At 38.8% G+C, this 18,742-nt stretch overlaps 1 protein-coding gene across 2 annotated transcripts in view; it reads left to right on the forward strand.

Annotated features, from left to right (window-relative positions):
- LOC103044371 (phosphatase and actin regulator 1) overlaps nt 1–18,742 on the forward strand; it is a 139,174-nt gene that overhangs the window by 58,566 nt on the left and 61,866 nt on the right. For both annotated transcript variants that reach the window (XM_049482062.1, XM_022678178.2), the window contains exon 2: nt 4,275–4,439. In XM_049482062.1, the coding sequence (XP_049338019.1) occupies nt 4,275–4,439 (165 nt within the window). The remainder of the gene's footprint in view (nt 1–4,274; nt 4,440–18,742) is intronic.

Raw genomic sequence — 18,742 nt, forward strand, 5'->3', positions numbered from 1 at the left:
AGTCAGCGTCCAGGCGCTCTGCTCTTCTGCTCTTCAAACGAAGGAGACGATTATACGCAGTGACAGTTCAGAGCTAAATGCAGATTTTCACATCCTGCAAAATATATTCCCTTTATTCAAACAGAATTCAGACACTCTGAAAATCAGCTCCTATTTTTAGAGCCTGTCTGAAATATTATATTAATGTTTCCTCTGATTAATGAGCTGTTTCTCCTCTTTACATTCATTAAGAGTTAGACCTGTCACAATTAATAAACATAACTGCATACACTTCATAATCATGTGCAGTTATGTAACCCTGTGCTACCCAAAATCTGCAGTCAAGATGATCTGATTAATTATCTGCTTTATATCTTATTCAGTTATTAATTCCATTTTGAATAATTACATTTGTATTAGCTAATTCATATTGATTATTGATTAACCACACTCAGTTCCCACTAGAGAGATCAATTTCTAATGTATATATATATATATATATATATATATATATATATATATATATATATATATATATATATATATATATATATATATGTATGTGTGTGTGTGTGTGTTGTGTTAAATTATTATTTCCTGTATAAAATAATGTATATTCTTGTTTTTGTTTAAAAGATATATTAATAGGTGTTTTAAGATAAAGTAGAAAAGTGTATTATCTGAATGTTTGTGCAGCTAAATCATTTCCAACTTCCAGACATTGTTGCCATGGTACTCCAGATGGTGAGATGCTGAGGGGTTGCTATGGTTTTCCAGACATTTGTATGACATTTGCATGACATTTGTATGTATTTTACTAGGTGGTTGCTGAGGTATCAAATGTACTCACTATGCTTGGCTGTTTGACATAATGTTGCTAGGTGGTTGCTATGCATCTGCTAAGGGGTTGATAGGTGATTGCTATGGTGTTGCTAAGTGGTTGCTTGGTTGTTTGCCATAATGTTGCTAGGTGGTTGCTAAGCTTTTCCTACTGGTTGCTAGGTGATTGCTATGCTTCTGCTAAGTGGTTGCTATGTGGTTGCTGTGGTGTTGGTAAGTGGTTGCTAGGTTGTTTGCCATAATGTTGCTAGGTGATTGCTATGGGGCTGCTGCTCAGTAGTTGCTTGGTTGTTTGACATATTGCTGCTAAGTGGTTGCTAGGCTAGGTGGTTGCTGTGGCTGGTTTCCTTTGCATCCAGGTGGTTGGTAGACAGTTTCTATACTGCTGCAAAGTGTTTGCGTATTTCTGTTGTTTCTATGTAGTAGTTTCTATGCTGCTGCTGAGTGGCTGCTATGGTATCTCTGGCATTGCTATTATGTTGCTAGGTGGTTGCTGTGGTATCAAATGTAGTCATTGTGCTGCTGCCAAGGGGTTAACTGGATGTTTGCCATAAAGCTGCTAGGTGGTAGGTATGCTTCTGCTTAGTGTTTGCTAGGTGGTTACTGTGGTGATGTGGGTGGTTTCCCACATATCCAAGGTGGTTGCTAGATGGTTTCTATACTGCTGCGAAGTGTTTGCTTATTTCTGTTATAGTTCCCCAAGTAGTTTCTATGCTACTGCTGAGTGGTTGCTATGGCATCCCTGGCATTGCTATGATGTTGCTGGGTGGTTGCTGTGGTATCAAATGTAGTCACTATGCTTCTGCTAAGTGATTGCTAGGTGATGTGGGTGGTTTTCTTCGTATCCCAGGTGGTTGCTAGATAGTTTGTATATTACTGCTAAATGTTTGCTTATTTTACTTATGGTATCCCAAGAAGTTGCTATGCTGCTGCCAAGTGTTTTTTTTTTTTGTCATAATGTTTCTAGGTGGTTGCTGTGGTGATGTGGGTGGTTTGGAAGATGGTTTCTATATTGCTGCTAAGTGTTTGCTTTTTTTTTGTTATGGTATCGCAAGTAGTTGCTATGCTGCTACTGAGTGGCTGCCATGGTATCCCTGGCATTGCTATGATGTTGCTAGGTGGTTGCTGTGGTATCAAATGTAGACACTATGCTGCTGGCAAGTGGTTGCTTGGTTGTTTGCCGTAAAGTTGCTAGATGGTTGCAATGCTTATTCAAAGTGGTTGCTAGGTGGTTGCTATGGTTTTGCTAAATGGGTGCTACACTATGGCAAGATGATTGGTTTTGTATTGGAGGCAGTTAACCTATCGTAACTGTGCGTAGTAGTGACAACAGTCTTAGGTGGTTTCTCTGGTGCTGTAATGTGGCTGCTGTAGAAGTAATGGAAGGAAAAGGAACAAATATATAAATCGATATAAATTGATAAAAATAAATTTGTATTAATCACATACATTCAAACATGTAGTTTCTATGCTGCTGCTGAGTGGCTGCTATGGTATCCCCGGCATTGATATAATGTTGCTAGGTGCTTGCTGTGGTATCAAATGTAGACACTATGCTGCCTACTATGCTGATATTAATCACATACATTAAAACATGTATATGTTTATAATACAGATATAGTTTTTTAGTGTTTTTTGCATTGGCTGTGCTAAAACAAACTTGTGTAAATTAACATAAAAAATGATGTGTTTCTTATCAAATAATATAATAGCTGTAATAATAAAGTATATTATGTTTCTTTAATTGAGCTAAATCTATGTATATCTTCAGTCATTATAATTAAGTATAAACTGCATTGAGGCAACATGGCTAATGAGCCAGTTTAGGCTTGTGTGTTAATAGCTGAATACAGTAATCTAAGAAAATATTATTTACATGGCAATTAATCATCCGCAGGTCTAATCAGAGCCTAATTAGTCTAGTCCTTCGTCCAGCATCCAAAACTGTCTCAGTGAATTTCTGAACTGCCTGAAAATGTCCCGTTCCCCTGCTGTAGTTCCTGTTTGAGTCACACTGATGGTGGTGATGATGATGATGGTGGTGGTGGTGATGATGAGTTAAACTGGGTGCTGGTATTCCTGTACAGAATGACGTTAAACTATGAGCCCATATGTGATGAGTTTGTCAGCGTTGAGATGCCGGGCTGAGTAAACAGTGCCAGTCCTTCCCAGAAGGCCGTGCTGAGATCAGACCCTGCCAGCCGAACGACCGCGTGATCGGCGTGACTGAACCACAGTATTATCAGCTCTCAATCTCCTTACACTCTTACACCTGTCTGCATACTGTGATCTTAATCACCTGACATTCACCTCTATCTGTCTGTCTGTCTGTCTGACTGACTGTCTGTCTGTCTGACTGTCTGTCTCAATAGATACATACATAAAGTAGATTAACTGATAGATACATATCTTGATACAATAATGGCCAGATTGATATGGAAAAAGATTAATCGACAGATGGATTGATATATTGATGGGCAGACTGATTGATTGAGAGATAGGGGGACAGATTGATAGAAAGACTGATTATAGACAGATTGATAGGCTAAAATATTGATGGACAGAAATCATATGGAGACAGATTGTCGGACAGATTGATAATGAGACCGATTATTTGGAAGATTGATAGGCTGGCAGATTGCTAAGGAGAGAAATTGATAGACATATTGATAGGGAGAGTATTTGATAGACAGATTCATATGGATACGGCTTGATGGACAGGTTGATAAGGTGACAAATTGATGGACTGATGAAGAAAGTGACAGATTGATGGACAGATTGGGAAAGGGACGTATTGATGGACAGATTGAAAGAGGGACAGATTAATGGACAGATTGAGAGAAGGACAGATTGATGGGCAGATTGGATACAGATTGATAGATTGATAGACAGATTGCTAAGGAGACAAATTGATGAACAGATTGGTAGGGAAAGAGGTTGATGGACAGTTTCATATGGAGACAGATTGATGGACAGATTGATAGACAGATTGATGAGGAGACAGATTGATGGACAGATTAAGATGGGGACATATTGATGGACAAACTATTAGGGAGGCAGTTTGATTGATACATTGAAAGGGAGACAGACTGACTGATTGATTGATATGGAGAAAAACTGGTAGACAGATGGATAGACACACTTTGATGGACAGATTGATTGTTCGGGAGACAGATTGGTGGACAGATTGATGGAATTTATTGCAGTGAATTCTGGGTCATGCTAATTCGTGCTTATTAACCTGCATGCTCATACTGGTTTAACGGCTTGGTAATGATGCTGGTATTCATGGTCACCAGCTTGATCTTACTGGTGGTGATGCTGGTCATTGACTTGCGTGATCAACCTGCTTGGTCAAACTTGGTTATTCTTGTGAACTTGTGAAACTTGTCATACTGATCAAAAAGGTAATTTAGCTTCATTAACTAACTTAATTATCTTTCTGTGTTCCTCAGCGGAGGACGTGGAGCGACTGGCCGCCATGCGCTCCGAATCCCTCGTCCCCGGCACCCACACGCCGCCCATCCGCCGCAGGAGCAAGTTCGCCACTCTCGGACGACTCTTCAAGCCCTGGAAGTGGAGGAAGAAAAAGAGCGAGAAGTTCAAACAGACGTCTGCAGGTAGGAGCTGCTGGGAACTCTGACTCGACCTCTGTTACTGATTTTTTTTTTATCGAATACTAAACTGGTTTTCAAAGAAATCAGTATAAATTATTCAATGTTTTCGTTTATTTAGTCAATCACAGATTATTTTGGTTGCAAAAAACAATTAACTCAATTAAAAATATATTTTTGTAAATAGATAAATAAATTCAAAAGTATTTAAATTACTAATGATTTTACTTGACTTGACATGGTTCTATAAAATGTTTATTTTAATAAAGAACCATTCAATATTGTACAAAATGAGATCTAGAACCCATCAAGAACCATTTTAAAGAAAAATAATCTTTAAATTATTATTGACCATAGTTTTTCATCAGAGTTAAGAAAAGCCGCTTAGCTGTGACAGTAAATAAAGTATGCAGATGTGTTCATGATTATACATGATATCATTCTCTTTACTAAAGAACCCTAAATAAAAGGAGTTTTGTAGGTTTGTTTACGAGGTATTCTTGCCTGAAATGAAGGATTTCGAGTGTTGTGAAGTTTGGGATTTTGTTTTTGAAGAGCGTCAGAACCCTGGGAGGTTTATCTGTGCCGCTGTGTGCTCGTAACCCTGCTGTTTTTGGATGATTGACGCAAACTCCCTCGATACTGACGCTTAGAACCAGGCCCCTGAGAAGTGAAGCTCCGGCTTTGAGTTAGAGATGGTTGTTGGTTGTTTGTTTCTTTGTTTGTTTGCATGTTTTTTCCAGTCTTTCTGAGTCTTTCCAACTTCCCAGATAGCAAAAATCACTCATTTCCAGTCAGAAAACAGCATGCCAAAAACTTTGAGTTGCATTGGCCAGACTTCAGTTTGTATCCTGGCTCAAATGATTGGGTCACATATGCCAGCACTCCCCGGTTGCTGAGTATAATATAGAAATCGGTCCGAGCTACTATTGTCAACACCCTGGTAAGTGAATTTAATTTGGGAATCTACCTGCATTGCTTGTGCCAAAACTCTGGTTAGCAAGTATAATATGGTAATCGATAGGCCTGTCACAATAACAACATTATCGACTTTTCTTTCAATAAATGGACATGACTGCAGTCATTTTAATAATCGTGATATCGTCCATTGTGTTTGCACTTACAACATGTACCCAAAATAAACTTAAAGAAACAGAGTAACAGCCCAGTGTGGCTCTAGTTGCTTAACTTACGCTAATGTTGCCTCAGTATTCCATTCACCATCAGCGTATCTCTCGAGTGAAAGCTCAGGCAAGGAAGCCTTTATATCGGTCCAATGTGGGCCAGCTGGGACAGACCGGGGTTGCACTTCATTGTGTGGGGCAGACCCACAGTTCCCCTACCTCTGCTCTTTGCAATGTGTAAATATATATAGTACACACTGAAGAACCTACTATAACGTACTTTGGTTCAAGATGGGACTTTTTTTTAGGTTCCAAAATTGGGTGCGTCAACAGGAATGGAAAGTTTATCGCCTTTAAAAGGGTTAATTAATTTGTTACGATATTATGTTATTATTTTATGAATGCCAAATTAGTGATCTAAAAATGCCAACAATATCTTGTATTGCAATAATTTCTGGGACAAAATGTAGTGGTAGGAGTCTTGCCCAAGGACTCTAATTGGTGTAGCGCAGCACCTAGTCACCCAGACCAGGAATTGAACCCTAGTCTCCTGCATGATGTGCTCATGATAGCTCAATGGCAGGGGGTGGTGTTATTTCCAGTTTGGAAATCAGCTTGAGACATGTGTCTACTCTGGTTGCCGAATACAATACAGAAGTTGGTGCAAGCCACTTGTAAAAACACCTTGTTTGCCAAGTATATTATAGCAGTCAGCCCGTGATGCTTGTTTAAAAACCCTGGTTACCGAGTATAATTAAGTAATCGGCCTCAGCCATTTGTGTCAGCACCCCGGTTGCAGAGTGTAATCTGCTGCTGGCACCCTCTACTTGTACTTTCACCCATTTGGCGAGTATATTATGGGAATCTGCCTGCGCCACTTGCGCCAAGCACTTTATTTGATGAGTATAATGGTGCTTTTGCCAACATCCTGGTTGCAGAGTATAATACGGCAATCTGCTCAAACCTCTTGTGCCAACAACCAGGTTGCAGGGTACAATATGGCAATGTGCCTGTGCCACTTGGGCCAACACCCCAGTTATGTAGCTAAATTTTTCTGAATATTTTAAACTGTTTAGCCGATGTCTAGTCTCAGACGATGTTGCCATACCTCAGCCAAGTTTGGGCCGTTTCTTTGTTGCTATCAGAGTTGTGCCAGTTTCTTTTTTCAGAATATGGGCCATTGATCTCATTGCTAACCTCGAACGGTTGCTGTGTTCGAAAATCTCGCAGCCCAAGCACGAATCGATCGATAGTGTCCGGAGAACCCGAGCTGCGTTTATCATGGTATCGCATGAGTGGGAAGGTGGTGCAGCATGGAAGCTGCTCTCCCAGTCCTCCTCCCACTCTATTTCCAGCGTAGGAGAGAGAAATAGAGAGAGGGAGGCGGGCAGAATATGGGTTAAAGCTGTCAGGCTGCGCTGCGAGGCAACTGAGGCAGTGCAGAATCGATTTAGGGGTACGCGGCAGGGTTTTCGCCGAGGCAGCTATTTTTTACCCGACTTTTGATGTGTGGGGTTCGGCGGTCCGGAGCCGTCAAGGCCAGTTGGAAGGGAGGGCGGCGGAGCACTCTGCTTATTTACACGCTGCCTGATCGATTGTGACGCGGAGGGGTGCCGAGGGAGGCAGCGCTCCTCCGCATGCTCCTTTGATCCACTGAGGTTTGGTTTGTGAACTCGGTGAAAAAAGAGAAGAAAAAAGATCATAGAGAAAAAGAAACAGTGTTGAAAGCGAAGGTGCAAGACTTAACTCGTCCACGGCATGAACTGAAGCATGGGACGGCATGGAACGCCCACGCTTGTAAAAGTTGTGAGGTGTTATCTTGTAAGTGAGGTGTCAGTATTGACATTCATTGCTCAGTTAGAGTAACAGATACTAGGCTTTCAAATATTTCTGTAGAAGTTGAAGTATCAACTTTAATGAATAAATGAATGACCGGTAAGAATCAGCAGCCAATAGCGCACAGCATACTCTCAACCGGAAACAACCGTCCACCTGAAGGACTGCATCAGGGACTACAGCATTTACCCAGGACGGAGTTGAGCAATTAATACCTGGGCACAGTCATGCATACATTTACACATGCACACACAGACACTTACATTCATAGCACACACTTACACACATACAGAGAATTAATTTAAGGGTCCAATCCAATTTACGCAATCTCCATGTTTTTGGACTGTGGGAGGAAACTCCCCCAGATAGGGACTTGAACCCAAGACCCCAGTACTGGGAGGCGAAAGTGGTAACCATGCCGGTACATAAGCATTTCTAAAATCCATAATGATTATAATGTTATATTAAAATGATAATGTTGATAATATAATTTGGGATGCACTACACCAGGGGTGTCCAAACTACGGCCCGCGGGCCATTTGCGGCACGTTTCCTTTTTTGGAGCGGCCCGCGAGGTATTTTAGAAATAGAATGAAAGTTGGCCCGCTGTTAAGCAGGTTTTTATAATGTGAGATTCAAAGTTTGAAAGCTAGGTGTCAGAAACGGGCCAAAGAGTCTAAAAGCGGAGAGAGTGCGCATTTCTAGTGCAGAAAAACGGGCCAATGAGTCTAAAAGTTGCCGTAATTAAGGAGTTTAATATTAAGAGACATCATTAAAATTAAACATAAATTTGAAAATCTTAGTTTACACAACACTGTCAAAGATGAAGATAGTAAGTCAAGTAAAATGGTGTGTAAATGAAAGTAATCAGGAAAATGTATTATTTAAAGTGGTATATTTCATTATTTGTTTTATTACAGAGTCTGTGGCCCATGACTTCAAATATATTTGTCCTTCTGGCCCCCAACAAAAAAAGTTTGGACACCCCTGCACTAGACTGTTCCCTGTTTCAGCTGCATATATGCTGATTGTAAATGAATGTATTTTAGTAGAATGTAAATATATTAAAGATATTAAAGTTTAGTTGGGCTGGAGTTTATCTAGAGTTCTCTTGAGTCTCTGCACGGATCATCTTCATACTAGACTACATACGTCTGCTATGTTCTTGCTGGAGTGTGTGTGTGTGTGGGGGGGGGGCTGACATGTGCAGGTGTGATTAGATCACAGTATAAACCAATAGGGTGTGAGAATGGTGTATGTTGATGTTTCTCTACATCCAATCACAATCAGATTCACTCTATCTGGATAAAGGAGAGATTTATCTGGATTGGGGTTTTATTGGACAACAAGAAGCTGGAATGAGAACAAGCTGAAATTAAATAGGAGTAACGAGGCTTATAATTTATAATTATTATAATTTCTGTTTTAAGTAAGGTAATGGAGTATTTGTAGTCCATTACTTGACACCTCTGGAGGTTAAACATTGGCCAGTGTTATGGAAAGGCAACTTTAGTTATGGGAGTTGGTGTTTGGTCTAATAGTGGTGCATATAGATGGAAGCAACGTTTAATTAATTTAAATTCCAGCATCCACAGTGTCACAAGTGATCCAGGATTACATCATAGAAGGCTAGTATTACCACCCACAGTGGACAGTAGAGGTCAGTGCATTACTTAACCACAGGTGTTGTGTTTGTGTTATGGATGCTATTCGCTGGACACTCAGGAAATAATTAAATAATTTCTTTAATATTTTGAGTAAATCTTTGTTTTATGAAGCTGGAATCACTGTTGTCAGGGATTAACCCTTCTCCCCAGCGTACGTTTGATTCATGCGTAGCTGCAGGACATCTGTGAGATCTACAGCAGCAGCAGCAGCAGCGGCGTTTGTGTTCTGCAGGCCTGTGTAGGTTTCTCCTGCAGTCTCGGAGGACTGGGAATTGACTCACAGCAGTGCCGCGTTCACACCCAGCTCAGAGCCGGCGACGGGGCTCGGGTTGACTCATCAGTAAACAGCGGCGCTCTCGCTTTGATTGGCGGCAGACAGACGTGGAGCGGTGACAGACTGCCAGCCAGTGATTCAATCAATCAGCCGACCAGTCAGTGCACTGGTCTGACCTTCAGCTCTGGAAATGTTTATGGTGGAGTTTTCAGCCATGACTGCAGAGATTGATTGCTCTGCTGAAAGAAACTGTGTGGCCTGCTAAAACCGGGTTAATCTGGTTAAGATGGTTTTCTAGCTCAGATTTTGGGATGATATTGGTTGAGTTTGATATTGGTTTAGATGCTAGGAACTAGTTTACCCAAGGTTGACCATACTGATCTTCTATTATGACTAGTATTATTATTATTATTACCAAGCTGGTGGACCAAACATGACCTGAATCTGATTCAGTGTTTTAAATTGTATTTTTTTTCTTTATATTGTCAATGAATACATACTGAAGTCATCCAGACTATAAAGGAACACATTAGGAATCATGAATTGTATTTTTACAACATAAGCTGCGCTTAAAGTCCTTTAATTTTCCCCGAAAATAGTCCTTTGTGCCTTTTAATCTAGTGTGTCTTATGTATGAATTTTATCAGTCAGGTATTAAGGAGCAGTAAAGCCACTCCACTGACGTACAGAGTTATACAGGAGTTTCAGTTTAGTTCTCCAACACCAGCAGTATTAGCATTAGCTAGTTTTAGCTCTGATGCCATTCAAAGGTGAGTTTATCGGACTGTACCCTGCTGCTAATCCCAGCTAGCACTGCTGGAGCAGCATTAACATTAGCCACTAACCTCACTAAGCGCTAGCTTTTTTACCGTTCTGAAAATCTAAGCTTACTGTAAATAAATGGTAGTGCTTTACTCACCTAAATAAACGGTTTTAAAGAAAAAACAGTTACAGTTTTGTTTACTTAGCTTAGCTTTAAAAGTCTCGCCACCTAGCGGAAAAAAATATTCGATAGAAAACTAAAGTGTGAATCAAGCCAAAATACTCTGTAAAGCGTTTAAGTGCTCCTATCTGGGGCGGTCCTGATGAGTGCCAGTTTTATCGTACATTTATTTGATATTTTTTGACTGTACTTGATGATCATTTTAAAGTTCATGAAATGTTTTAGATTGACTGACCTTCATTTCTTAGTCATTTTTACTTTACTTAGTTGAGTAGTTCTTTTTTCTAATAATCTGGATTAGAACATTACTCAAATATTCACTATTCACTGTATACCTGTAACTCTACCTCTTCACTACTTTACAACTGATGCTCTCAAACACAGTAAGACACAAGAAATTAAAGTAATTAACTCATACAATGATGTTGTATTGTATGTGATATTGTATCGTATGCACAGTAAAAAGTATCACAGTATCCATATTCTGATAATGGCAATATTCTATTAGATTTTTTTCTTTTTCTTTTTTTTGCTATTTACTGTATTCATAGTTTATACAGTTTATTTTTTTATTATGTTATATAAGATTAGGGTCTTGGTAAGTTGGTTTGTAGTATTTTCTAGAAATGTATTTTGAAAATGCAAAGTTTTATTATACCACCAAGTGTATAGTTATTGCAAAACATATCCTTAAATATTGTGATGTTTTAGGGCCATATTGCCCACCCCTATTGGGGAGTACATAAAATATTAGACCATGCCCCACAAGCCTTATTTTGTTCACACTCCTCATCATAAAATGTTTTCCAGTTCTCCAAAGCGTCTGTAGAGAACAGCTGTTGTAACAGAACAAAGCTTCTGAGTGGGTGAGTGTTCAGCTGACATAGTTCCCTCTTCCAATACCAATCAGGAACTGGGTCACTTTGTTCCACCACTACGTTTCCAGATAGGTCAGCTGATCAATCGTCACGGGTCACTTCATGAAATAATACCATTGGCTTTGCATTTAATTTTTGTTGTAGTGAAACTAGTGCTGGGTGATATGGGAAAAATCATATATCACAATATGGAATTTTTTTTATCACGATAATGGTATATATCATGATTTACCACATTACACATGACATTAAACCAAACGTTCACAAATTAGAATTACTTCTATTTAGTGCAGCAATATATATATATATATATATATATATATATATATATATATATATATATATATATATATATATATACGTATACATATACATATACGTATATGTATACGTATATATATATATATCAAATGAAAATAGATGAGGTAGATGCAGTAGCTAATTTTTCCAAAATTATACAGGTATTTAAATTGAGTTATCAAAATAAACTCAATTAACATTTTTTTAAGTGTCCGTCGAATAACGTAAAGCAGCGACATGTTGCAAAACCACATTATGAAGCTTTTTTTGCGAAGATTACTTTTATAACTTATATTGCTTATATAAACTGAGTTTATGCAAAGTGACCACGCCAATACATTTCATCGTAGCCTACTTTATATATTTGCATGAATAATTGATGAAATTCCTGTAGAAGAGACATTTATCGCCATATCGCACAGCACTAAGTGAAACACCTACACTATATAACGGTGTCGCTGCGCTTTCCTCCGAGCGCGGTGCGATGCTACTCGGCAATGCTGCATCAGCAGCAGTTCAAAAAGAGGCGGAGTCTGACTTCACATGGGTCGGAGGAGGCATGTGCTAGTCTTCACCCTCCCATCACTAGTGATGTATGTTCAGTGAGCTATCCTGAAGTGAGCTCTGCATTTCGGTGAGTTTTTGGGGAAGTGGACGCAGTGGACTGGGAACGCTGTACCTGACAGTGCTGTCAGCATCTGTCGTATCTGTGCAGCCTGCATCACTCTGTGGCAGCGGTACTGTGACACCAGGGGAGAACGGAGGCTAAACTGGGCCAGCCCTGTCATTCCCATAAACAAACACACACACACACACACTTTTTAACATTGTTATTCTGTGTGTTCTGTGTGTAATTACCATAATTATTAACCACGCGAGAGCGCTGTCCTCCGGCGAGGTGTTCTGAAGGCTCAGGCCGTTCTGAGGTGAGCGAGTTTTTTTTTTTTTTTTTTTTAAAGGCTCTTAAATGTCATGTTCAGACTTTTTCCATTAGATGGCCTTTTCTTCAGAGTTTGTCAGGCTAATTGATGTGACCCAGTTTTTCAGTCTCGCCTCGTCTTCTGTGTTTTTCTCTCTCGCTCTTTTGAAAGCGGTGTTTGGGTTTTGCCGCATAGTCTGCAGTATCTGGAACACCAGCCACGAGGATTTTGCCTTCTGTTCTGAGTAGCTGTACCTGCCAAGCAAGATGAAAACAGATGGTAAAAGCTGACATTCTGCAATATATATTAATGTATATATTGAACTACTCTATAAAACATTGCATAGTGTAGTGAAGTGCATTATACAGACTTATCCTGATATTTAGGTAACATTAACGCTTAACTAATATGTAAGGTTATAGTACCTAATATCTAGGTCACACCAGCTAAAGTACCTCAAAATACATAACATCTAGCTATCATTAGCTAGGATACCTAACATCTAGCTAACATCACTTATAGAATCTAAAGTACATAACATCTAGCTAAGTTCAGATAGAGTACCTAACACATAGCTAACACCAGCTAGATTACCTTAAATACATAACATCTGGATATTATTAGCTAGACTACCTAACATCTAGCAAACATCAGCTACCTTACATTTAGCTAACAACTGCTAGAGTACCCAACATCTAACTAACATCAGCAAGAGTACCTAACATCAAGCTAACATCAGCTAGACTACCTAACATCTAGCTAACATCAGCTAGAGTACCTAACATTTAGCTAACATCAACTGGACTTATTGACATCTAGCTAACATCAGCTAGACTACCTAGCATCTAGCTAATACCATCTGGACTAATTGACATCTACGAACATCAGCTAGAAAATCTAAAGCTCCTAACATCAAGCTAACATCAGATAGAGTACCTAACGTCTAGCTAACACCAGCTAGATTAACTAAAATACATAACATCTGGCTATTATTAGCTAGACTACCTAACATCTAGCAAACATCAGCTAGACTATCATACATTTAGCTAACAACTGCTAGAGTACCCAACATCTAACTAACATCAGCTAGAGTATCTAACATCAAGCTAACGTCAGCTGGACTACCTAACATCTAGCTAACTTCATCTAACATCTAGCTAACATCAGCTGGAGTACCTAACATCTAGCTAATACCATCTGCACTAATTGACATCTACGAACATCAGCTAGAAAACCTAAAGCTTCTAACATCAAGCTAACATCAGCTAGAGTACCTAAAATCTAGCTAACATCACCTAGAGAGCCTAAAAGACAGATCATCTAGCTATTATTAGCTAAACTACCGAACATCTAGCTAACATGAGCTAGAGTACCAACATATAGCTAACATCAGCTGGAGTTCCTAACATCTATCTAACATCAGCCAGACAATATAACATCTAGCTAACATCAGCTAAAGAACCTAACATCTAGCTAACGTCAGCTAGATTACCTAAAATACATAACATCTAGCTATTATTAGCTAGATTACCTAACATCTAGCAAACATCAGCTAGACTACCTTACATCTAGCTAACATCAGCTAGACTACCTAACATTTAGCTAACATCAGCTAGAGTACCTAACATCTAGCTAACCTCAGCTAGACTATCTAACATCTAGCTAACATCAGCTAGAGTACCTACCATTTAGCTAACATCAGCTAGACTATCTAACATCTAGCTAATACTATCTGGACTAATTGACATCTACAAACATCAGCTAGAAAACCTAAAGCACTTAACATCAAGCTAACATCAGATAGAAAAACTAACATCTATCTTACATCAGCTAGAGAATCTAAAATCTAGCTAACATCACCTGGAGAGCCTAAAAGACAAATATTCTAGCTATTATTAGCTAAACTACCGAACATCTAGCTAACATGAGCTAGAGTACCAACATATAGCTAACATCAGCTGGAGTTCCTAACATCTATCTAACATCAGCTAGACAAACTAACATCTAGCTAACATCAGCTAGACTACCTAACATTTAGCTAATTTCAACTAGTGAAAACATCTAGCTAACATCACCTAGACAACTGAAAGTACATAACATCTAGCTAACCTCAGCTAGACAAACTAACATCTAGCTAACATCAGCTAAAGAACCTAACATTTGGCTAAGATCAGCTAGAGAACCTAAAGTACATATCATCTAGCTATCATTAGGTAAACTACTTAACATCTAGCTATATCTAGCAAACATCAGATAGACTACCTAAGATCAGCTAGACTACCTAACGTCTAGCTAACATCATCTACTGTATGTTTATTAGGGTTTATTGTAGTGTTATTAAAAGTGATAAGTGTAGATACTCTCAGTTAAATATATACTGTAGTTTTAATCAGTTTTTTCTCATAGACTGTGTATAGCTAGACAGAGCATCGTCTCTCAAAATTGAAGACACCACAGGTTGGGCGCCCCCTGCTGTTCGGTTGCAGAAAGCTGCGTAACCCCACCCATCCCCATAGGTTTCAATGGCAAAACAGAACAACTTTCAATCACGTTTTTTTCTAATATACTGTAATTCTACCTTCATTATTTAAATGTAGCAGCTAGTGTAACCTCTGCGTATATTGTCAATATAAGCAGAGGTTACACTGCTTATATACACTCTGCTCCGCTCTGCTGCCTGTGACCTCGAGGCATCCCTCAGGGGTGGGGTTATTTAAATGAGTAGGCTGTCTCTCCACAGTCTTTCTTCCTCCTCTGGTCTCTACTGCGCTTTACAGACTCGGGTATCAGGATCGCCAACATGGAGGAAGATTTTGGCTTCATTTTCACTGAATGAATGGGAACGGCGACACGGCGTCCATCTTTTTTTTACAGTCTCTGTTTCTTTTGATGGTGTAAAAGTTTGGCACAGGACTGTGTATCCGTGTTTCTGTAATTTTACTCTCCTCTATAAAGACACTGATGTTAGAGATGATGATGATGATGGTGATCTTCACAGTGCACTTCTTTGGCTGCTCTGTGTGAAATCTGTTGCATGTGATGATTTTATGGGATACATATTGGAAGGCAGTGGAAGACAGATGGCACCAGCATGAACACCAGTCTGAGCGTGTGCGGATGTAAAAGCGAGTGTAAAGTGGATGAGTGGAGTGTAGAGAGTGAGAACCGCCTCAGATGTGAAACTAGATTCTGTAGAGTTAGCTTTACCATTGCTTTACTGTATTCTTTGCACAAACAATATATTTACCAGTGTAAATTACGTGTTAATGTAGTACTAGGCAGTATGACCAAAAATGTATGTCATGGTATTTTTCAATATTTTGATGGTTTCACTGTACATCATTATATATTTTTGCATGACTGGACTTTAATATAGGTTTGTGACTTACTGTGCTGTAAGTAATATATAAAATATAAACCATTAAGGCTTTAGATTAAGGCTTTGATTAGTATTGGGTTTACTTTTTCCCACAAAATCACACAATATATAAAGAAATCAGACTTAATTAACATAAAAAAGGCAGCTGAAGAACACGAACAATAGACCTTAAAAAGAGATACGCCAACAACTTTAACACGGCTTCCTTTACAAAACAAAATATTTAAAATAGTTCTAGAAACATGAAAGAAATTAGTATTTAAAGAGATATTTCTCAAATGTTCTATTGCACAGGTTAGACACACGTTTATTATTTGTAAAATATGAGACATTTAATTATTTAGGTAGTAATTGGTTTTCCAGTTCATTCAACAAATTCATTCAGTTCAGTGTGCACTAATATTAAATCAAAACTGCAGTATTAATATATTTAAAAAGGCTATAGTTACTGCTTTTGGTGTTTTTTTTGCACCTCGTATCCAGAGTTTCAGGGATTTTTATCTTTTCTGCTGAATAAATGATTCTGTAATCCGAACTGATTCTGCTTTGGTCGTTTGTTGTTGTTTTTCTATGTTACTCAGATAAAAAACACTAATACAGTGAGGAACAGCAGCAGGAGCTCCTCAGATAAAGTTCTGTTCTTATTTCTCGCCAGACAGGACAGAGAGAGAGAGACGAGCGTTTGACTCCACAGAGCTGAGCTACTGTCACTCGACTGTGTCTTAGCTTGCTATGCTAAGTGGCTAGCATTAGTTAGCAAGCTGTATTAGTATGCTTCTTCTCTATAGCACCTCTAGTGGTGTGGCGGTATATGATAAATGCATGATGAAAGGTAAATCAGTATGTGTGGATTGCACATCTAGCTTACTGTGCATAGATAAGCATGTATGTGGTAAAGTTTGAGTTTGGTAATTGATTGTAATTGATCTCAATAGGGGACTGTACAAGCTGTACTATATGTGTGTGTGCATTTGCACATCTGTGACAGCAATGGGTGCAACTAGGTGCAAAGCAGCTGAATCCATTATTGCATGCAATAAAGAAGTGGATTCATATCTGAACAGGTCAGAGTTGTGTTGTGGGTATGATCGCTGGTGACTATACAGTATTCAGCAGGTGGTGTTAATGTTATGGCAGATTAGAGGATCTGTCCACAGGAATTTTTGACCGCATATTTAACACTGACCCAGTTGTGATGCAAGGTGTGTGTGTGTGTGTGTGTGTGTGTGTGTGTGTGTGTGTGTGTGTGTGTGTGTCTGTGAGCAGATGCTGCAGGTGGGGCTGAGGATGCTGGAGGATTAGCGAGGCCTGAGGGAGGAACAGAGCTGCATCAGCCTCCAAGCAGCTGAGTGTGTGTGTGTGTGTGTGTTAGTGTTTGTGTGTGTGTGTGTGTGTGTGTGTGTTTATGTTAGTGTTTGTGTGTGTGTGTGTACACGAGTACGTGTGGGAGCTGTGCTGCTTTGCTGCTATGGTAATGGTGCAGATCTCAAAACTGTGCCACATTATTATGGGAGTAAAATCACATTACTCTGCTGTAATAGACTGATTATAATTTATATTGTTCAATATATATATATATATATATATATATATATATATATATATATATATATATATATATATATATATATATATATACACACATTACAAATATCCCACCAGTATAGGCCTGTCACAATAATGATATTGCTGTACAAGTCAATTATATGGTACTTATGGTACAATATATGACCATGATGCTTTTATCCACAATAATTTTGTATCGTCCATTATATCCTATTACTGTGAATATTTATACAGCTCTGGAAGAAAAAAATAAGAGACCACTTAAAAATGATGAGTTTCTTTAATTTTACCAAATTGAAAATTCACAACAATCAAACCAAACTGAACTGCTTGAATTTTTGCACCAGGAGTAAAGGCATAAAGTTATCCAAAAGCAGTGTGTAAGACTGGTGGAGGAGAACATGATGCCAAGATGCATGAAAACTGTGATTATTCCACCAAATATTGATTTCTGAACTCTTAAAACTTTATGAATATGAACTTGTTTTTTTTTTCTTTGCATTATTTGAGGTCTGAAAGCTCTACAACTTTTTTTTGTTATTTCAGCCATTTCTCATTTTCTGCAAATAAATGCTCTAAATGAGAATATTTTTATTTGGAATTTGGGAGAAATGTTTGTATTTTATAGACAATGTTTAAAACAACAATGTTCATTTTACTCAAACAAAAACCTATAAATAGCAAAATAAAAACAAAAAAACTGATTCAGAAACTGAAGTGGTCTCATTTTCTTCTAGTAACCACTTGACAACCACCTGTGATAAAATAGCAAACACCTCCTGGCAATTATAGTGACACTAGAAACACTGTGGCAACCAGCTAGTGACTACCTAACAATACCATAGCAACCACATAGGATACCAGAGTGACCACTAAGTAACACAGCAGCAACCACTTAACAACACCATAGCAACCACCTCAGATGCTTTAGTGACACTACTAAGCAACATCGTAGCAACCACCTGGGGTACAACGGTGTCTACATAGTAACACTACAGCGTTCACCAGGCAACTACTTAGCAACACCTTAAAAACCTCCTGGAATATATTAGCAACAAAAAAGCAATAGCTTAACAGCTGCCTGGAGGTGGAGCTAAAATGCTTTAGCTTTAAAATACACAGTCATCCTGCACATCTGTTTAAAACAAGACATTTCTTAAAAAAATATATATATATATATATATATTTTTTTTTTTGGATGATGTCATCATGCACCAGCATTTGGTCCACAGTAATATCCGCACATCTGCTGTGATCTGCAGTGGAATAAAAGTGAGGTAGAGCTGAGTCAGTGATCTGAGGGTGTCGGCAGTTAACCGCAGGATGACCCTGTATAATTCAGCGTACTGTAACCTTTTACACTGACAGCGTGATCTACAGCAGCTCTACCTAAACCCCACCCACAGCCTCCGACACTGCACT

Source organism: Astyanax mexicanus, chromosome 8 (genome assembly GCF_023375975.1).
Source record: "Astyanax mexicanus isolate ESR-SI-001 chromosome 8, AstMex3_surface, whole genome shotgun sequence".
Taxonomy (NCBI): domain Eukaryota; kingdom Metazoa; phylum Chordata; class Actinopteri; order Characiformes; family Acestrorhamphidae; genus Astyanax; species Astyanax mexicanus.